At 43.8% G+C, this 22,698-nt stretch overlaps 1 protein-coding gene across 1 annotated transcript in view; it reads left to right on the top strand.

Moving 5' to 3' along the window:
- LOC109909304 (late secretory pathway protein AVL9 homolog) overlaps positions 1-17,242 on the top strand; it is a 48,801-nt gene extending 31,559 nt beyond the window's left edge. Inside the window, 5 exon segments of the mRNA XM_031796879.1 lie at positions 1,843-2,062; positions 2,988-3,105; positions 3,285-3,338; positions 14,886-14,974; positions 16,775-17,242. Coding sequence (XP_031652739.1) covers positions 1,843-2,062; positions 2,988-3,105; positions 3,285-3,338; positions 14,886-14,974; positions 16,775-16,911 — 618 coding nt within the window. The 3' untranslated portion in view covers positions 16,912-17,242.
- Positions 17,243-22,698: the final 5,456 nt, after the last annotated feature.

The raw sequence follows: 22,698 nt of genomic DNA, 5'->3' as shown, positions 1-22,698 counted from the left end.
CTCTCATCTCTTCATCTCTCCATCTTTCCTCTCTCTCATCTCTCCTTCTCTTCTCTCTCTCATCTCTCCATCTTTCCTCTTTCCACCACCCTTGATCCCACTGCTGGCTTGCCTCTAAAGCTAAGCAGGGTTGTTCCTGGTCGGTCTCTGGATGGGAGACCAGATGCTGCTGGCTTGCCTCTAAAGCTAAGCAGGGTTGTTCCTGGTCGGTCCCTGGATGGGAGACCAGATGCTGCTAGAAGTGGTGTTGAAGGACCAGTAGGAGGCACTCTTTCCTCTGGTCTAAAATAATATATACCCCAATGCCCCAGGGCAGTGATTGAGTGTCGTCTTTCAGATGGAACATTAAACAGGTGTCCTGACTCTCTGTGTATTTTATCATGTTTTCATGTTCTCAAGTTCATTGAGAGGGTGGGGCTTAAGCTGCATCCCTGTCTCACCCCACGGCCCCATGGAAAGAAATGTGTGTGTTTTTTTGCCAATTTAACCACACACTTGATGTTTGTGTAAATGGGTTTTATAATGTCATATTTTTTTCCCCCAACACCACTTTCCATAAATTTGTATAGCAGACCCTCATGCCAAATTGAGTCATGAGAAGACTTTGCCTTTGCCTTTGTTTGTTTGTTTGTCATTTAGGGTGTGCAGGGTGAATACATGGTCTGTTGTACGGTAATTTGGTAAAAAGCCAATTTGACATTTGCTCAGTACATTGTTTTCATTGAGGAAATGTACGAGTCTGCTGTTAATAATAATGCAGAGGATTTTCCCAAGGTTACTGTTGACACATATTCCACGGTAGTTATTGGGGTCAAATTTGTCTCCACTTTTGTGGATTGGGGTGATCAGTCCTTGGTTCCAAATATTGGGGAAGATGCCAGAGCTAGGGATGATGTTAAAGAGTTTTAGTATAGCCAATTGGAATTTGTTGTCTGTATATTTGATAATTTCATTGAGGATACCATCAACACCACAGGCCTTTTTGGGTTGGAGGGTTTTTATTTTGTCCTGTAACTCGTTCAAGGTAATTGGAGAATCCAGTGGGTTCTGGTCGTCTTTAATAGTTGATTCTAAGATTTGTATTTGATCATGTATATGTTTTTGCTCTTTGTTCTTTGTTATAGAGCCAAAAAGATTGGAGAAGTGGTTTACCCAAACATCTCCATTTTGGATAGATAATTCTTCATGTTGATGTTTGTTTTTAGTGTTTTTTCATTTTCCCAGAAGTGGTTAGAGTCTATGGATTCTTCAATTCCATCTCTCTCCATCTCTTCTTTCTCCTGGGTCCTGTTGGCCCGAAATGCACATTATTCTAAGGGTGTGTCCCAAATGGCACCCTATTCCCTACACAGTGCACTACTTTAGACCAGAGCCCAAAGGCACCCTATTCCCTACACAGTGCACTACTTTAGACCAGAGCCCAAAGGCACCCTATTCCCTACACAGTGCACTACTTTAGACCAGAGCCCAAAGGCACCCTATTCCCTACACTACTTTAGACCAGGGACTATAACCACCCTATTCCCTACACAGTGCACTACTTTAGACCAGGGACTATAACCACCCTATTCCCTACACAGTGCACTACTTTAGACCAGGGACTATAACCACCCTATTCCCTACACAGTGCACTACTTTAGACCAGGGACTATAACCACCCTATTCCCTACACAGTGCACTACTTTAGACCAGGGTTACAGATGTTATCACATCATGGATGTGTTTAACTCTCCCATGTGAAATCTGATTTGACCTGTATTGTGTGTGTGTGTGTGCGTGCGTGTGTGTGTGTGTGTGTGTGTGTGTGTGTGTGTGTGTGTGTGCGTCCGTCCATCCCACTAGGTGGAGGAAGCTAAGCTCCAGATCGGGGACCCTGAGTTGAGGAAGCTGCTAGGCCTGACCACGGCTGACCTGCGTTTTGCTGACTACCTGGTCAAACACGTGACAGAGAACCGCGAGGACGTGTTTCTGGATGGGACCGGCTGGGAGGGAGGGGACGAGTGGATCAGGGCCCAGTTTGGACTCTACATACACTCCCTCCTATCCTCTACCTTACTAGAAGGTATTGATGATATACTCTACCTTACTAGAAGGTATTGATGATACTCTACCTTACTAGAAGGTATTGATGACACTCTACCTTACTAGAAGGTATTGATGATATACTCTACCTTACTAGAAGGTATTGATGATATACTCTACCGTACTAGAAGGTATTGATGATATACTCTACCTTACTAGAAGGTATTGATGATATACTCTACCGTACTAGAAGGTATTGATGATATACTCTACCTTACTAGAAGGTATTGATGATATACTCTACCTTACTAGAAGGTATTGATGATATACTCTACCTTACTAGAAGGTATTGATGATATACTCTACCGTACTAGAAGGTATTGATGATATACTCTACCGTACTAGAAGGTATTGATGATATACTCTACCTTACTAGAAGGTATTGATGATATACTCTACCTTACTAGAAGGTATTGATGATATACTCTACCGTACTAGAAGGTATTGATGATATACTCTACCGTACTAGAAGGTATTGATTTTTGCAGGTCCATCAGTAGGCATCTTCTATTCAACCATCACCAGCAACTTGATTTACTAATCTTTCCCTCAATCAAGTCTATAGATTCATGTCTGATTAGCAATTAGTATGGAGAAAATAATTTGTTTTCAGAGGATTTCACAACAAAAGGCTAAATGTTTGTTTTCTGTCTCTCTCTTTCTCTCTCTCTGTCTGTCTCTGTCTCTCTCTGTCTCTTTCTGCCTCTCTCTGTTTGTCTCTTTCTGTCTCTTTCTGTCTCTTTCTGTCTCTCTCTGTCTCTCTCTCTCTTTCTGCCTCTGTTTGTCTCTCTGTCTATGTCTGTCTCTTTCTGTCTGTCTCTCTCTCTTTCTGTCTGTCTGTCTCTCTCTCTTTCTGTCTGTCTCTCTCTTTCTGTCTCTCGGTCTCTGTCTCTCTGTGTGTCCAGATAATGAGAAGTTGCTAGCGGACTGGGGCGCTCCCTTTATCTCAGCCTGGAGGATCACACACAACTACAGAGTGTGGTTCATCAACAAGCACCCAGCCATGGCTGAGATCACCCCAGGGTAAGAGAGACATTCTGGGGGTAGGATAGGGCGGGGGGGGGGTAGTAGAGGCTCTGAGGGTGGTAGAGGCTCTGAGGGTGGTAGCTTGGTGTTGGATTGGTCATCTTTAGTGTCTTCTAAATGTAAAATATCTAGATGTTTGACTTGGATAAATAACCTGTTTTTCCCTCCTTTCTCAGTCATCCGTTCCAAGGACAGTACAGTGCTGCTGATCTGAAACTAAGATTCTCACAGTGAGTACTTCAGTCTATCTAAGATTCTCACAGTGAGTACTTCAGTCTAACTAAGATTCTCACAGTGAGTCCTTCAGTCTAACTAAGATTCTCACAGTGAGTCCTTCAGTCTAACTAAGATTCTCACAGTGAGTCCTTCAGTCTAACTAAGATTCTCACAGTGAGTCCTTCAGTCTAACTAAGATTCTCACAGTATTCTCTTCAGTATTCTTTGACACCGTTCTACATATCTGTACTATAGGCTATATCACACAATGTAATCATTGAAATGACAATCTCACAAAAACATGCAGATGTCTGCCTCCCAGTGGTGAAGTTTGGTAGTGTTTCTATGCCAGGTGCTTCTCATGTCACTGCTTCTCATGTCACTGCTTCTCATGTCACTGCTTCTCATGTCACTGCTTCTCATGTCACTGCTTCTCATGTCACTGCTTCTCATGTCACTGCTTCTCATGTCACTGCTTCTCATTTCACTGCTTCTCATTTCACTGCTTCTCATTTCACTGCTTCTCATTTCACTGCTTGTCTGATTATAATAATACAACACTATAGATAGTGAATCCACATTATGTTTTTGCCAAGTACTGTGAAATGGCTGTGGCCTATTCCATCAACTCAGTGGCCTTGTGATTAGTGTCAACCCTAAGATTGGGAGGATGGGAGTTCGATCCCTGGCTGAGTCATACCAAAGACCCAATGTGTGTCTACTTGGCACTCAGCATTAAGGAGATAGATTTGGGGGGGGTAAGGCCTTACGGTGAGACTACAGTCCTGTCCAGGGGGTGTATTTGTACATTAAGCTGCCCCAGACTACAGAAACAGGAGATAGAATGGGGTTTAACTCCATAAAATGAGACTACAGTCCTGTCCAGGGGGTGTATTTGGACATTAAGCTGCCTCACTCTACAGAAAGCAGATATGTCCACAAGGCTACTTCCTTACTTATGAGATGAGCAGAGATGTCCTCAAGACCAAGTCAACACTTTCGAGGGAAGAGTCGAGTCATAGTGTTGAGGACCAGCGAGTATAAATCCTAGACCTGATTTCTGATGACATTTCTGAGGATTGGAGCAAATCCTCCTGCCATCTTGCTAAACTGTATTCAGAGAGAAGTTGGGGAAAATGAATCCCAAACCCAGTGGAATCCAGAAGTCTCCAACACAGCACCACGGAGTCACTGACTCCTTACATATTGACCATATTCTAAACTGGGATAAAGGAATGAGCGGTCCTCACACAGAATATAGCTGATTCCCAGTGACGTCTCCCTGCATCTAAACATACTGTACGTTACATATACTACATTTCTACCTAATCTGTATTTGTTTTTAGCCCAGCACCGGTAGTCTCAAATTTAGGATGTGCATATGGGCCCTCCCTTCCTCCAGGTTCTAAACTCTGGTGTTCTAAACTCTGGTGTTCTAAACTCTGGTGTTCTAAACTCTGGTGTTCTAAACTCTGGTGTTCTAAACTCTGGTGTTCTAAACTCTGGTGTTCTAAACTCTGGTGTTCTAAACTCTGGTGTTCTAAACTCTGGTGTTCTAAACTCTGGTGTTCTAAACTCTCTAAACTCTGGTGTTTTAAACTCTGGTGTTTTAAACTCTGGTGTTTTAAACTCTGGTGTTCTAAACTCTGGTGTTCTAAACTCTGGTGTTCTAAACTCTGGTGTTCTAAACTCTGGTGTTCTAAACTCTGGTGTTCTAAACTCTCGTGTTTTAAACTCTCTAAACTCTGGTGTTCTAAACTCTGGTGTTCTAAACTCTGGTGTTCTAAACTCTGTGTCCTCAACTCCATATTCTCCTGTAACATATAGCTAGGTGCCATGTTTCACTGCAGTCACTCTATTCCATAGAGTACTTAGCTACTAATAACTGCCCTGCTTGTGATGGTGATAGAGAAACACACCAGGTCTCATATTTTGCTCCGTCCATTAATTATGACAGAGGTTCATTCTCAAAAACCTTCGCTGGCGGTGTTCGGGCCGGGGCTTGGGGTACGTTTCAGGAAGTGTATAGGAAATGCGATCCTGTCCTGTGCGTTGACTGTCCCGGGTCTTCAGCCCTGCCTCTAGGGCTACCCTCCAGACATTTCCCCCTGCCTCCACCCTATGTCGGCATCCCAAATGGCACCCCATTCCCTATATAGCGCACTACTTTTGACTGGGACCCATAGGGAATAGAATGCCCTATATAGGGAATAGGGTGCCATTTGGGATGCATGCCACGAGTCTTCATCCTTAGTAGAGGCTATATACAGTAGCGAGGCTATATACAGTAGCGAGGCTATATACAGTAGCGAGGCTATATACAGTAGCGAGGCTATATACAGTAGCGAGGCTATATACAGTAGCGAGGCTATATACAGTAGCGAGGCTATATAGGGTAGAGGCTATATAGGGTAGAGGCTATAAACAGTAGAGAAGCTATATACAGTAGCGAGGCTATATACAGTAGCGAGGCTATATACAGTAGCGAGGCTATAAACAGTAGAGGCTACATACAGTAGCGAGGCTACATACAGTAGAGAGGCTGTATACAGTAGAGAGGCTACATACAGTAGAGAGGCTACATACAGTAGAGAGGCTACATACAGTAGAGAGGCTACATACAGTAGAGAGGCTACATACCGTAGAAAGGCTACATACAGTAGAGAGGCTACATACAGTTGCGAGGCTATATACAGTTGCGAGGCTATATACAGTTGCGAGGCTATATACAGGCACTGATTAGTCTGGCTGATTGAGGTAGTATGTACAGTGACTATGCATATATGATAAACAGAGAGTAGCAGTAGCGTAAAAGAGGGGTTGGGGGGGGCACACAATGCAAATAGTCCGGGTAGCCATTTGATTACATGTTCAGGAGTCTTATGGCTTGGGGGTAAAAACTGTTGAGAAGCCTTTTTTTCCTAGACTTGGCACTCTGGTACCGCTTGCCATGCGATAGTAGAGAGAACAGTCTATGACTGGGGTCTTTGACAATTTTTAGGGCCTTCCTCTGACACCTGTTATAGAGGTCCTGGATGGCAGGAAGCTTAGCCCCAGTGATGTATTGGGCCGTACGCACTACCCTCTGTAGTACATTGCGGTTGGAGGCTGAGCAATTGCCGTACCGGGCAGTGATGCAACCAGTCTCGATGTTGCAGCTGTAGAACCTTTTGAGGATCTGAGGACCCATGCCAAATCTTTTCAGTCTCCTGAGGGGGAATAGGTTTGTTGTGCCCTCTTCACGACTGTCTTGGTGTGTTTGGACCATTCTAGTTTGTTGGTGATGTGGACACCAAGGAACTTGAAGCTCTCAACCTTTTTTATTTTTATAATTTTATTTCACCTTTATTTAACCAGGTAGGCTAGTTGAGAACACCTTTATTTAACCAGGTAGGCCAGTTGAGAACACCTTTATTTAACCAGGTAGGCTAGTTGAGAACACCTTTATTTAACCAGGTAGGCTAGTTGAGAACACCTTTATTTAACCAGGTAGGCTAGTTGAGAACACCTTTATTTAACCAGGTAGGCTAGTTGAGAACACCTTTATTTAACCAGGTAGGCTAGTTGAGAACACCTTTATTTAACCAGGTAGGCTAGTTGAGAACACCTTTATTTAACCAGGTAGGCTAGTTGAGAACACCTTTATTTAACCAGGTAGGCTAGTTGAGAACACCTTTATTTAACCAGGTAGGCTAGTTGAGAACACCTTTATTTAACCAGGTAGGCTAGTTGAGAACACCTTTATTTAACCAGGTAGGCTAGTTGAGAACACCTTTATTTAACCAGGTAGGCTAGTTGAGAACACCTTTATTTAACCAGGTAGGCTAGTTGAGAACACCTTTATTTAACCAGGTAGGCTAGTTGAGAACACCTTTATTTAACCAGGTAGGATAGTTGAGAACACCTTTATTTAACCAGGTAGGCTAGTTGAGAACACCTTTATTTAACCAGGTAGGCTAGTTGAGAACACCTTTATTTAACCAGGTAGGCTAGTTGAGAACACCTTTATTTAACCAGGTAGGCTAGTTGAGAACACCTTTATTTAACCAGGTAGGCTAGTTGAGAACACCTTTATTTAACCAGGTAGGCTAGTTGAGAACACCTTTATTTAACCAGGTAGGCTAGTTGAGAACACCTTTATTTAACCAGGTAGGCTAGTTGAGAACACCTTTATTTAACCAGGTAGGCTAGTTGAGAACACCTTTATTTAACCAGGTAGGCTAGTTGAGAACAAGTTCTCATTTGCAACTGCGACCTGGCCAAGATAAAGCATAGCAGTGTGAACAGACAACACAGAGTTACACATGGAGTAAACAATTAACAAGTCAATAACACAGTAGAAAACAAAGGGGCAGTCTATATACAATGTGTGCAAAAGGCATGAGGAGGTAGGCGAATAATTACAATTTTGCAGATTAACACTGGAGTGATAAATGATCAGATGGTCATGTACAGGTAGAGATATTGGTGTGCAAAAGAGCAGAAAAGTAAATAAATAAAAACAGTATGGGAATGAGGTAGGTGAAAATGGGTGGGCTATTTACCAATAGACTATGTACAGCTGCAGCGATTGGTTAGCTGCTCAGATAGCTGATGTTTGAAGTTGGTGAGGGAGATAAAAGTCTCCAACTTCAGCGATTTTTGCAGTTCGTTCCAGTCACAGGCAGCAGAGTACTGGAACGAAAGGCGGCCAAATGAGGTGTTGGCTTTAGGGATGATCAGTGAGATACACCTGCTGGAGCGCGTGCTACGGATGGGTGTTGCCATCGTGACCAGTGAACTGAGATAAGGCGGAGCTTTACCTAGCATGGACTTGTAGATGACCTGGAGCCAGTGGGTCTGGCGACGAATATGTAGCGAGGGCCAGCCGACTAGAGCATACAAGTCGCAGTGGTGGGTGGTATAAGGTGCTTTTGTGACAAAACGGATGGCACTGTGATAGACTGCATCCAGTTTGCTGAGTAGAGTGTTGGAAGCCATTTTGTAGATGACATCGCCGAAGTCGAGGATCGGTAGGATAGTCAGTTTTACTAGGGTAAGTTTGGCGGCGTGAGTGAAGGAGGCTTTGTTGTGGAATAGAAAGCCGACTCTTGATTTGATTTTCGATTGGAGATGTTTGATATGAGTCTGGAAGGAGAGTTTACAGTCTAGCCAGACACCTAGGTACTTATAGATGTCCACATATTCAAGGTCGGAACCATCCAAGGTGGTGATGCTAGTCGGGCATGCGGGTGCAGGCAGCGATCGGTTGAAAAGCATGCATTTGGTTTTACTAGCGTTTAAGAGCAGTTGGAGGCCACGGAAGGAGTGTTGTATGGCATTGAAGCTCGTTTGGAGGTTAGATAGCACAGTGTCCAATGACGGGCCGAAAGTATATAGAATGGTGTCGTCTGCGTAGAGGTGGATCAGGGAATCGCCTGCAGCAAGAGCAACATCATTGATATATACAGAGAAAAGAGTCGGCCCGAGAATTGAACCCTGTGGCACCCCCATAGAGACTGCCAGAGGACCGGACAGCATGCCCTCCGATTTGACACACTGAACTCTGTCTGCAAAGTAATTGGTGAACCAGGCAAGGCAGTCATCCGAAAAACCGAGGCTACTGAGTCTGCCGATAACCTGCTGCATTACTGTGAAGGCTGCCATGCATTGGTACAGTGAGAGTTCAGAGGAGTAGCTACAGTTGAAGTCGGAAGTTTACATACACTTAGGTTGGAGTCATTAAAACTCATTTTTCAACCACTCCACAAATCAAATCAAATGTATTTATATAGCCCTTTGTACATCAGTTGATATCTCAAAGTGCTGTACAGAAACCCAGCCTAAAACCCCAAACAGCAAGCAATGCAGGTGTAGAAGCACGGTGGATAGGAAAAACTCCCTAAACCTAGGAAGAAACCTAGAGAGGAACCAGGCTATGTGGGGTGGCCAGTCCTCTTCTGGGAGGTCTGGGACAGGTAGCACGTCCTGTGAACAGGTCAGGGTTCCATAGCCGGAGGCAGAACAGTTGAAACTGGAGCAGCAGCACGACCAGGTGGACTAGGGACAGCAAGGAGTCATCATGCCAGATAGTCCTGAGGCATGGTCCTAGGGCTCAGGTCTTCCGAGAGAAAGAAAGAGAGAATTAGAGAGCGTACATAAATTCACACAGGACACCGGATAAGACATACTCCAGATATAACAGACTGGAAAAAGGGGTAGGCTTGCAAGCCGAAGAACACCATCCCAACCGTGAAGCACGGGGGTGCCTTGCTGCAGGAGAGACTACTTCACAAAATAGAAGGCATCATGAGGGAGGACAATTATGTGGATATATTGAAGCAATGTCTCAAGACATCAGTCAGGAAGTTAAAGCTTGGTCGCAAATGGGTCTTCCAAATGGACAATGACCCCAAGCATACTTCCAAAGTGGTGGCAAACTGGTTTAAGGACAAAGTCAAGGTCATCACAAAGCCCTGACCTCAATTCTACATAAAATTTGCTACCCGAAATGTTTGACCCAAGTTAAGCCATTTAAAGGCAATGCTACGAAATACTAATCTGAGTGCATGTAAACTTCTGACCCACTGGGAATGTGATGAAATAAATAAAAGCTGAAATAAATCATTCTCTCTACTATTATTCTGACATTTCACATTCTTAAACTAAAGTGGTGATCCTAACTGACAGGGAATTTTTACTAGGATTAAATGTCAGGAATTGTGAAAAACGTGAGTTTTTAAATCTCACCACCACAACACACTCCTCTAAGGTGTATGTAAACTTCCGACTTCAAATGTAGGTGAGAGGAGTGTGTTGTGGTGGTGAGGTCGGCAACGGGGACGAAGTGACTGCTGAACACGAGGGGTTCATTATTCCCTACGTAATGCACTACTGTTGACCAGAGCCCTATTGAGTTAAGTTAAGTTACATTAAGTTTGAGTGTTGAATTTCATTTCATCTTTATTTAACTTGGCAAGTCAGTTAAGAACAAATTCTTATTTACAATGGTGGCCTGCCCCGGCCAAGCCCTAACCCGGACGACGCTGGGCCAATTGTGCGCCGCCCTATGGGACTCCCAAACACTGAATCGAACCGGGGTCTGTAGTGACGCCTCTAGCACTGAGATGCAGTGCCTTAGACCACTGCGCCACTTGGGAGCCCAAAGGGGGGGGGGGGGGGGGTTGCAAGTTCAAAACCCCGAGCTGACAAGGTACAAATCTGTCGTTCTACCCCTGAACAGGCAGTTAACCCACTGTTCCTAGACTGTCATTGAAAATAAGAATTTGTTCGAAGAACTTGTAAAATTAAATCAAATAAAATAAATGGTACCCGATTCCCTTTATTCACTGCCTTTCACCCATAGGTTTATGTTCAAAGAGTAGGACATTAGGGGGCCATCAGAGACAGGAAGTTTGACAGTTGGCCATCTAAGCTTCTGAGGAATAAATGCAGCTAATTTCCTGCCTCAGCTTTGTAGCCCGGGTTCCTTTCGACACAAAAAACACTGGGGTTTTCAGCTTCAGCTCCTTCCTCTGTGACTGTCTTAGATGTGTCAGAGGCATCTGTTGATTGGCATTGTGTAAGGCTTCCCTTCCGTCACTGACAGATGTACTGAAGAAAACACAGATTAGATCAGTAGGGAAAACGTAGCAAACACTTTTTCAATAGAAAATGGAAATCTGTGTTATTATTGGACAAGTCTAGGTAGTTCCCTCTCATTTCATTCTGTTTTCTAAACGTTTAGTCCCATACTGAATACGACCCATGTCTCACCACCGTCTCACACAGAGGGCTGAAGTTAACCCACACAGATTGGACAAATGTTTACAATGCGGGCTTTTTCCTGTGCCCTAATTTGTCAGTGGAGCCGTCAGTCATCAGGGCCCCCTAGTCAGACCCCGCCCACCAGTCAACCAGCTTCCTTGTTTCACTGATCAATGGAACGATCTCTCTCTCTGTCTGTCTCTCTCTCTCTGTCTCTCTTTGTTTCTCTCTCTCTCTTTGTTTCTCTCTCTGTCTCTCTCTCTCTCTCTCTGTCTGTCTCTCTTTCTCTCGCTCTGTCTCTCTGTCGGTCTCTCTCTTTCTTTTCCTCGCTCGCTCGCTCTCAATTCAATTTCAATTTAAGGTTCTTTATTGACATGGGACACATGTTTTACATTGACAAAGCAAGTGAAGTAGTTAAACAAAAATGAAATAAACAATACAAATGTACTGTAAATCTTACACTCACAATAGTTCCAAAATAATAAAGACATTTAAAATGTCATATGTGCAAGTAGTTAAAGTACAAAAGGGAAAATAAATAAACATAAATATGGGTTGTATTTACAGTGGTGTTTGTTCTTCACTGGTTGCCCTTTTCTTGTGGCAACAGGTCACAAATCTTGCTGCTGTGATGGCACACTGTGGTATTTCACCCAGTAGATATGGGAGTTTATCAAAATTGGGTTTGTTTTCAAATTCTTTGTGGATCTGTGTAATCTGAGGGAAATATGTCTCTCTAATATGGTCATACATTGGGCAGGAGGTTAGGAAGTGGAGCTCAATTTCCATCTCATTTTGTGGGCAGTGTGCACATAGCCTGTCTTCTCTTGAGAGCCATGTCTGCCTACGGCGGCCTTTCTCAATAGCAAGGCTATGCTCACTGAGTCTGTACATTGTCAAAGCTTTCCTTAAGTTTGGGTCAGTCACAGTGGTCAGGTATTCTGCCGCTGTGTACTCTCTGTTTAGGGCCAAATAGCATTCTAGTTTTTTATTTCCAATGTGTCAAGTAATTATCTTTTTGTTTTCTCATGATTTTGGTTGGGTGTTCTCTCCAATTTACGTTGTACACAGAGGGTAATTTTGCAGAATTCTGCATGCAGAGTCTCAATTTGGTGTTTGTCCTATTATGTGAATTATTGGCTGGTGAGTGGACCCCAGATCTCACAACCATAAAGGGCAATGGGTTCTATAACTCTCCTCTAGCTGGCCTGGGGCAGTAGGGATGTATAATATCTCTCCTCTAGCCGGCCTGGGGCAGTAGGGATGTATAATATCTCTCCTCTAGCCGGCCTGGGGCAGTAGGGATGTAGAATATCTCTCCTCTAGCCAGCCTGGGGCAGTAGGGATGTAGAATATCTCTCCTTTGGCCGGCCTGGGGCAAGAGTGATGTAGAATATCTCTCCTCTAGCCAGTCTGGGGCAGTAGGGATGTAGAATATCTCTCCTCTGGCCGGCCTGGGGCAGTAGAATATCTCTCCTCTGGCCGGCCTGGGGCAGTAGAATATCTCTCCTCTGGCCGGCCTGGGGCAGTAGAATATCTCTCCTCTGGCCGGCCTGGGGCAGTAGAATATCTCTCCTCTGGCCGGCCTGGGGCAGTAGGAATGTAGAATAACTCCCCTCTAGCTGGTCTGGCAAAATGTGCCGAGTTGCTGGGTCACAGAGGGCACTGATGTTGACGTGGAAGGGACAACAGCTGAATTCCAAATAGACCCCTAGACCATACACCCTAGCCCCCTACCCCCTAAGCACTCCTGTAGATGTGTGAGGATTGAATTGGTCTGTGGCTAAGTAATATCGGGAAACTTCTACCAAGCCAATCAGATTTCAAGCTGAAGCTATTTCCGTAATGCTCATCTATCCTCTTCTCACTAAGGTTAATAAGAGTTGATGGTTGTATTTATCCAATCATTAGACTCGGACTATTGACCATCTTGGCTAGAGGTCGACCGATTTATGATTTTTCAACGCCGATACCGATTTAATGGAGGGCCCAAAAAAACCGATACCGATTAATTGGCCGATTTTTTTTATTTTTAATTTTTAATTTTTATTATTATTATTTTTTTACGTTTAATTTTTTTATTATATATATATTATATTATTATTATATATATATTATATTATTATTATATATATTATATTATTATTATATATATATTATATTATTATTATATATATATTATATTATTATATATATATTATATTATTATTATATATATATTATATTATTATATATATATATATTATATATATATATTATTATTATATATATATTATATTATTATTATATATATATTATATTATTATTATATATATATTATATTATTATTATATATATATTATATTATTATTATATATATATATATATTTGTAATAATGACAATTACAACAATAATGAATGAACACTTATTTTAACCTAATATAATACATTAATAAAATCAATTTAGCCTCAAGTAAATAATGGAACATGTTCAATTTGGTTTAAATAATGCAAAAACAAAGTGTTGGAGAAGAAAGTAAAAGTGCAATATGTGCCATGTAAAAAAGCTAACGTTTCAGTTCCTTGCTCAGAACATGAGAACATATGAAAGCTGGTGGTTCCTTTTAACATGAGACTTCAATATTCCCAGTTTAGAAGTTTTAGGTTGTAGTTATTATAGGACAATTTCTCTCTATACCATTTGTATTTTATAGATCTTTGACGATTGTATGTTCTCATAGGCACTATAGTATTGCCAGCCTAATCTCAGGAGTTGATAGGCTTGAAGTTATAAACAGCGCTGTGCTTCAAGCATTGCAAAAAACTGCTGGCAAACAGAGGAAAGTGCTGTTTGAATGAATGTTTACGAGCCTGCTGCTGCCTACCACCGCTCAGTCAGATTGCTATATCAAATCATAGATTTGATTATAATATAATAAACACACAGAAATACGAGCCATAGGTCATTAATATGGTCAAATCCGGAAACTATCATTTCGAAAACACATTTATTCTTTCAGTGAAATACGGAACCATTCTGTATTTTATCTAACGGGTGGCATCCATAAGTCTAAATATTGCTGTTACATTGTACAACCTTCAATGTTATGTCATAATTATGTAAAATTCTGGCAAATTAATTACGGTCTTTGTTAGGAAGAAATGGTCTTCACACAGTTCGCAACGAGCCAGGAGGCCCAAACTGCTGCATATACCCTGACTCTGTTGCACAGAACGCAAGAGAAGTGACACAATTTCAGGCACCGCATCGATTATATGCAACGCAGGACAAGCTAGTTAAACTAGTAATATCCTCAACCATGTGTAGTAACTAGTGATTATGTTAGAATTGATTGATTGTTTTTTATAAGATCAGTTTAACGCTAGCTAGCAATTTACCATGGCTCCTTGCTGCCTGCACTCGCGTAACAGGTGGTCATCCTGTCACGCGGTCTCCTCATGGATTGCAATATAATCAGCCACCAAAAAATGCAGATTACAGATTTGTTATGAAAACTTGAAGTCGCCCTAATTAATCGGTCCACCTCTAATCTTGGCACTGTAATGTTGAAATGTGTGTTGACATTAAAAAGATACAACCAAGCTGGATTTTGTTGTATATTTGTTGTGGAATGTACATCCGGCTACTCAGGTTGGATGATTAGTTCTCTCAACCTCTCTCACTACTATAAGGAGTTGTAGTAACACCCAGAACATTCAGATGTTCCACTACTGTTTTGTTTCTTGGAAGGGCAGAGAGACACCAGGGTTTATTTCTGGGTTCCAGATGGTTGGTTGTGACTGAGTAGCCATTCTGTTTTCTCTCTCAATTTCAGCTCTGTGCAGAACAGTGAGCGCGGGAAGAAGATGGGGGCAGCTGTGATCACCACCAGTCGGAGTGTTGTGCAGACTGGGAAGGCAGTAGGTGAGACCGAGTCAGCCTCTCTAGCCAACCCTACTCCAGTGAGACAGACAATCCAACTCTCTAGCCAACCCTTCCCCAGTGAGACAAACAAACAAACAGACAGACAGACACTCTCTAGCAAACCCTTCCCCGGTCAGACAGACAGACCGACAGACAGACAGACACTCTTTAGCCAACCCTTCCCCAGTGAGACAGACAGACACTCTTTAGCCAACCCTTCCCCAGTGAGACAAACAGACAGATATACTAACAGGAAAACCAGAATCCTGCAAACAAAATGTCTGGAAAACCTGTGATTTTCGGGAAAGTTACTGTAATTTTGCCACCCTAACAGTTCAGTGCATTCAGGAAAGTATTCAGATCCCTTGACTTTTCCACATTTTATTACGTTTCAGCCTCGAAATTTTTGCAAAAAAGAAATAAGAAATATTCAATTTACATAAGTATTCAGACCCTTTTCAGAACTTTGTTGAAGCACCTTTGGCATCGATTACAGCCTGCAGTCTTCTTGGGTATAACGCTACTAAGCTTGGCACACCTGTATTTGGGGAATTTATCCCATTCTTCTCTGCAGATCCTCTTAAACTCTGTCAGATTGGATGGGGAGCGTCACTGCACAGCTATTTTCAGGTCTCTCCAGAGATCTTCAATCGGGTTCAAGTCCAGGCTCTGGCTGGGCCAATCAAGAACATTCAGAGAGACTTGTTCCGAAGCCACTCCTCCCTTGTCTTGGCTGTGTGCTTAGGGTCGTTGTCCTGTTGGAAGGTGAACCTTCGCCCCAGTCTGAGGTCCTGAGCGCTCTGGAGCAGGTTTTCATCAAGGATCTCTCTGTACTTGCTCCGTTCATCTTTCCCTCACTCTTGACTACTCTCCCAGTCCCTGCCACTGAAAAACATCCCCATAGCCTGATGCTGCCACCACCATGATTCACCGTAGGGATGGTGCCAGGTTTCCTCCAGATGTGATGCTTGGCATTCAGGCCAAACAGTTCAATCTTGGTTTCATCAGACCAGAGAATCTTGTTTCTCATGGTCTGAGAGTCCTTTAGGTGCCCATTGGCAAACTCCAAGTGGGCTATCACTCTACCATAAAGGCCTGATTGGTGGAGTGCTGCAGAGATGGTTGTCCTTCAGGAAGTTTCTCCCATCTCCAGAGAGGAACTCTGGAGCTCTGTCAGAATGACCATTGGGTTCTTGGTCACCTCCCTGACCAAGGCCATTCTCCCCCGATTGCTCAGTTTTCCAGTCAGCCAGCTATAAGAAGAGTCTTGGTGGTTCCAAACTTCTTCCATTTAAGAATGATGGAGCCCACTGTGTTCTTGGACCTTCAATGCTGCAGAAATGTTCTGGTACCCTTCCCCAGATCTGTGCCTTGACACAATCCTGTCTCTGAGCTCTACGGACAATTCCTTCGTCCTTATGGCTTGTTTTTGCTCTGACATGCACCGTCAACTGTGGGACCTTATATAGACAGGTGTGTGCCTTTCCAAATCATGTCCAATCAATTGAATTTACCACAGGAGGACTTCAATCAAGTTGTAGAAACATCTCCAGGATGATCAATGGAAACAAGATGCACCTGAACTCAATTTCGAGTCTCATAGCGAAGTGTCTGAATTCTTATGTTTTATAAATTTGCACACAAAAAAAATATATTTAATGCATTTTAGAGTTTAGAATAATTAATTTTAATCCATTTTAGAATAAGGCTGTAATGTAACAAAATGTGGAAAAGGTCTAGGGGTCTGAATACTTTCCCGAATGCATTGTATATCTAATCCCTCCTGTCTCCATCCTCCAGGTCAGTCGGTGGGTGGAGCTCTGAGCAGCGCTAAGTCAGCCATGTCCTCCTGGTTCACTACGTTGGCACCGCCAGCTATCGTACCCACTCCAGCAGCCTCACCAGAGCCTCCGTTACCTACAGAGACCAAGCCTTGACCACCTGCCTGCCCCCCTCACCCAGTCTCTTCTCACAGCAGCTGTCTAGCGGGAGAGACTAGGGTTAACCTACCCCCCCTCAACAGTACTCTCTCAATTCATCTTCCCTGGATTTCTTGCACTCTTTCTCCTCATTCTCAAACCCCATTGGAGAAAAAAGTCAGAGGGGGGAGGGATCTTGGACTGTGACCTCCAATTGAGGCAAGGAGATACTTCTCCTCTCAGATCACAACATTTTTTATTTAACCTTTATTTAACTAGGCAAGTCAGTTAAGAATAAATTATTATTTACTATGACGGCCTACCGGAGAACAGTGGGTTAACTGCCTTGTTCAAGGGCAGAATGACAGATTTTTACCTTGTCAGCTCGGGGATTCGATCTTGCAACCTTTCGGTTACAAGTCCAACGCTCTAACCACTAGGCTACCCTGCCGCCTCTACACTCTAACCACTAGGCTACCTGCCACCTCTACACTCTAACCACTAGGCTACCTGCCACCTCTAAACTCTAACCAAGAGGCTACCCGCCGCCTCTACACTCTAACCACTAGGCTACCCGCCGCCTCTACACTCTAACCACTAGGCTACCCGCCGCCTCTACACTCTAACCACTAGGCTACCTGCCACCTCTACACTCTAACCACTAGGCTACCTGCCGCCTCTACACTCTAACCACTAGGCTACCTGCCACCTCTACACTCTAACCACTAGGCTACCTGCCACCTCTAAACTCTAACCAAGAGGCTACCCGCCGCCTCTACACTCTAACCACTAGGCTACCCGCCGCCTCTACACTCTAACCACTAGGCTACCCGCCGCCTCTACACTCTAACCACTAGGCTACCTGCCACCTCTACACTCTAACCACTAGGCTACCTGCCGCCTCTACACTCTAACCACTAGGCTACCTGCCACCTCTACACTCTAACCACTAGACTACCTGCCACCTCTACACTCTAACCACTAGACTACCTGCCACCTCTACACTCTAACCACAGGCAGGCAGGCAGGCAGGCAGGCAGGCAGGCAGGCAGGCAGGCAGGCAGGCAGGCAGGCAGGCAGGCAGGCAGACAGACAGACAGACAGACAGACAGACAGACAGACAGACAGACAGACAGACAGACAGACAGGCAGGCAGGCAGACAGACAGGCAGGCAGGCAGACAGGCAGGCAGACAGGCAGGCAGACAGGCAGGCAGACAGGGAGACAGGCAGACAGGCAGACAGGGAGACATTTCCATGCTCAGAGTCTCAGCCACTTTAGATTTGAGTGTTTTCTCTATGTTTATATTCTCTAGCTGTATATCAACAAGGTGCAATACTGTCTATACTGACCGTCTTTAATGACAGTGTGAGTCGCTGTCTACATCAGAATGGTACCACTCCTACGCGACTCTCGTCCCCTGTAGGCAGAATCGACACGCTATCTGACCTAAGACAATGGTGTTACTGTAAATCAACAAGACACTGGGGCCAGAGCAAGTTGATCTCACATTGGACAGGTGGACTCCCAAATGGAAACCTATCCCATATATAGTGCACTACTTCTGTCCAGATCCCTAAGGGGTTGGGGGTTTGGATTGGGTTGGGTTGGGTTGGTGGGGGGGTTGGGTTGGGTTGGGTTGGTCGGTGGGAGGGTTGGGTTGGTCGGCGGGATGGTTGGGGGGGGGGGGTTGGGTTGGTCGGTGGGGTGGTTGGGTAGGTCGTTGGGGTGGGGTGGTTGGTTGGGGGGGGGTTGGGTTGGTCGGTGGGATGGTTGGGTTGGTGGGGGGGTTGGGTTGGGTTGGTCGGTGGGATGGTTGGGGTGGCCGGTGGGATGTGGGGGTTGGGGGGGGGGTTGGATTGGATTGGGTTGGTTGGTTGGTTGGTGGTTGGGTTGGTCGGTGGGATGGTTGGGGTGGTCGGTGGGATGGTTAGGGCTGGGTTGGTCGGTGGGGTGGTTGGGTTGGTCGGTGGGGTGGGGGTGGTGGGCGGGTTAGTTTGGGTTGGTGCCATTCTGTTCATCACTCCTTCAGGAAGAGAAAACTGGTTTGGACTCGTTATATCCATCTATGATAGAATACTATCTTATGATGACATGTTCTAGTGAACTCTGTAGAGAGATGACGGCTGGAGGAATGTATAAACAAATATACTGATGTATTTACTATTTTTTTATATTGACGTTCTGTTCTTGTGTGGAACCCCAGGAAGAGTGTCTGCTGCCATAGCAACAGCTAATGGGGGATTCTAATAAAATACCACGAAAACGAGTTTGTTGGACTCCCACATAATCATTATGGTTTCCTTCGTCGTCATGACAACACTGGAACCACCATCACTACTAATCTATGGACCACACCAAACTACGGTGTTGTCTGACATGGCACCCTATTCCCTATAAAGTGCACTACTTTTGACTAGTGGCTTTGGTCAAAAGTAGTGCACTACGTAGGGAATTGTATGTGTCTGTACAAAGTAAAAGAGGATTTTTATACTGAACCAAAAACTATAAGTTCAACGATTTTACCGAGTTACATTTCATATGTGGAAATCAGTCCATTTGAAAAAAATTCACGACTGAGAATACCTTTAAAAGAAAATGGGCCTCTGGATATCGTTACGGTAATTCATGGGCCTCGGGATATCGTTACGGTATTTCATGGGCCTCAGGATATCGTTACGGTATTTCATGGGCCGCGGGATATCGTTACGGTAATTCATGGGCTTCGGGATATCGTTACGGTAATTCATGGGCCTCGGGATATCGTTACGGTAATTCATGGGCCTCGGGATATCGTTACGGTAATTCATGGGCCTCTGGATATCGTTACGGTAATTCATGGGCCTCGGGATATCGTTACCGTAATTCATGGGCCTCGGTATATCGTTACGGTATTTCATGGGCCTCGGGATATCGTTACGGTATTTCATGGGCCTCAGGATATCGTTACGGTATTTCATGGGCCTCGGGATATCGTTACGGTATTTCATGGGCCTCGGGATATCGTTACGGTAATTCATGGGCCTCGGGATATCGTTACGGTAATTCATGGGCCTCGGGATATCGTTACGGTAATTCATGGGCCTCGGGATATCGTTACGGTAATTCATGGGCCTCGGGATATCGTTACGGTAATTCATGGGCCTCGGGATATCGTTACGGTATTTCATGGGCCTCGGGATATCGTTACGGTATTTCATGGGCCTCGGGATATCGTTACGGTATTTCATGGGCCTCGGGATATCGTTACGGTATTTCACGGGCCTCGGGATATCGTTACGGTATTTCTGTGCATTCAAATTGCCATCAATAATATAAAATATTGTACGTAGTTTAAGCCTGCCCAAACCATTACCCCACCACCACCATGAAGCACTCTGTTCACAACGTTGACATCAGCAAACCGCTTACGCACACAACGCCATACACGTGCTCTGTGGTTGTGAGGCCAGTTGGACGTACAGTTGGACCAAATTCTTTACAATGACGTTGGAAGCAGCTTATGTAGAGAAATTAACATTCAATTATCTGGCAACAGCTCTGGTGGACATTCCTGCAGTCAGCATGCCAATTGTACGCTCCCTCAAAACTTGAGACATCTGTGGCATTGTGTTGTGTGGCAAAACTGCATATTTAGAGTGGCATTTTATTGTCCCCAGCACAAGGTGCACCTGTGTAATGATCATGACGTTTAATCAGCTTCTTGATATGCCACACCTGTCAGGTGGATGGATTATCTTGGCAAAGGAGAAGTGCTCACTAACAGGGATGTAAACACATTTGTGCACAACATTTGAGATAAGCTTTCTGTGCATATGGAACATTTCTGGGATGTTTTATTTCAGCTCATGAAAGACAGGACAAACACTTTACATGTTGCGTTTATATTTCTGTTCAGTATGTATCTATGTGCACATTCTTAGTAGCCTCTACTTGTCACATTAAGATGATTACGGCTGTCTGAATGATGGCTGTCTTTCTGTCAGATGTCTAAACTTTGGATGTCCATTCCTCCTCAAGTTCCCGTCATGACTTTTAAACTCAAATCTTTTCAACTCAAACTGTGTTTAGACTGTGTGCTCCATTTGTTGAATTCTATTATTAATTCTAAGTACTTTGGGTTTCTTTAAAAATATATATATATTTACAATGTGTATTTAAAATATTCAAATTGTAAATTGAAATTCACCAAATATTTTCCTGAAAGATGCTTTGGAAGTATTTTGTTGAGGAAAACAGTTGTACTTGATGCTATGCTGTGTTGCTGCATTAAATAAGAGAAACTGAAAGTCTCCTCTTTACCTAAAAATACGAAAATTATAGTTATCTGAAAGCTTCTGTACCTAAAAAAAATAAGAAAATAAATAGTAGTTTTACTCCCGTAAACTGTTAGCGACTGAAGAAGAAGCGAGACACCCCACTTATTTTTTCATTCATTGAACCATAAAAATATTTGTATGGTTCAATGAACGAAGTAGACCAGACCCACCGCTTATGGTGTCTACGAGAGGGAGGGAGAAAGAGAGCAGAGCAACAGGCCCAACCCCCACTACTAAAACTCCCTACAAAGGCCTGAACCTAGGAAGAAACTTAGAGAGGAACCAGGCTCTGAGGGGTGATCAGTCATCTTCTGGCTGTGCCGGGTGGAGATTATAACAGAACATGGCCAAGATGTTCAAATGTTCATAGATGACCAGCAGGGTCAAATAATAATAATCACAGTGGTTGTAGAGGGTGCAACAGGCGCCAACATGGACAGGAAGATCACATCAGTGACTCAACCCACTCAATTGATGCACCCCTCCTAGGGATGGCATGGAAGAGGACCTGTAATAGGGTTAGAGGCAGAGAATCCCAGTGGAAAGAGGGGAACCGGCCAGGCAGAGACAGCAAGGGCGGTTCATTGCTCCAGTGGCTTTCCGTTCACCTTCACACTCCTGGGCCAGATTACACTCAATCATAGGACCTACTGAAGAGATGAGTCTTCAATAAAGACTTAAAGGTCGAGACTGAGTCTGCGTCTCTCACATGAATAGGCAGACCATAAAAATGGAGCTCTATAATGAGAAAGCCCTGCCTCCAGCTGTTTGCTTAGAAATTCTAGGGACAGTAAGGAGGCCTGCGTCTTGTGACCGTAGCGTACGTGTAGGTATGTACGGCAAGACCAAACCGGAAAGATAGGTAATGCTTTGTAGGTTAGCGAAACTTGGAATCAGCCCTTGCCTTAATTGGAAGCCAGTGTAGAGAGGCTAGCACTGGAGTAATATGATAATGGTTTGGTTCTAGTCAAGATTCTAGCAGCTGTGTTTGGCACTAACTGAAGTTTATTTAGTGCTTTACCCAGGTAGCCGGAAAGTAGAGCATTGCAGTAGTCTAACCTAGAAATGAAAAAAGCATGGATACATTTTTCTGCATAATCTTTGGACAAAGTTTCTGATTTTTGCAATGTTATGGAAATGGAAAAAAGCTGCCCTTGAAACAGTCTTGATATGTTTGTGAAAAAAGAGATCAGGGTCCAGAGAAACGCAGAGGTCCTTCACAGTTTTATTTGAGACGACTGTACAACCATCAAGATGAACTGTCAGATTCAACAGAAGATCTCTTTAGTTTTTAAAATATTTTCTGGGTCAAGGTTTGGCTTTTTCAAGAGAGGATTTATTACTGCCACTTTTAGTGAGTTTGGTACACATCCGGTGGGATAGGGAGCTGTTTATTATGTTCAACATAGGAGTGCCAAGCACAGGGTCCAGTATGCAGCTTCAAGGTTTATAGGCCATGACTATTTTCATCAATATGTCAAGAGAT

Source organism: Oncorhynchus kisutch, linkage group LG18 (genome assembly GCF_002021735.2).
Source record: "Oncorhynchus kisutch isolate 150728-3 linkage group LG18, Okis_V2, whole genome shotgun sequence".
Classification (NCBI taxonomy): domain Eukaryota; kingdom Metazoa; phylum Chordata; class Actinopteri; order Salmoniformes; family Salmonidae; genus Oncorhynchus; species Oncorhynchus kisutch.
This window is presented reverse-complemented; position numbering and strand designations above follow the sequence as displayed.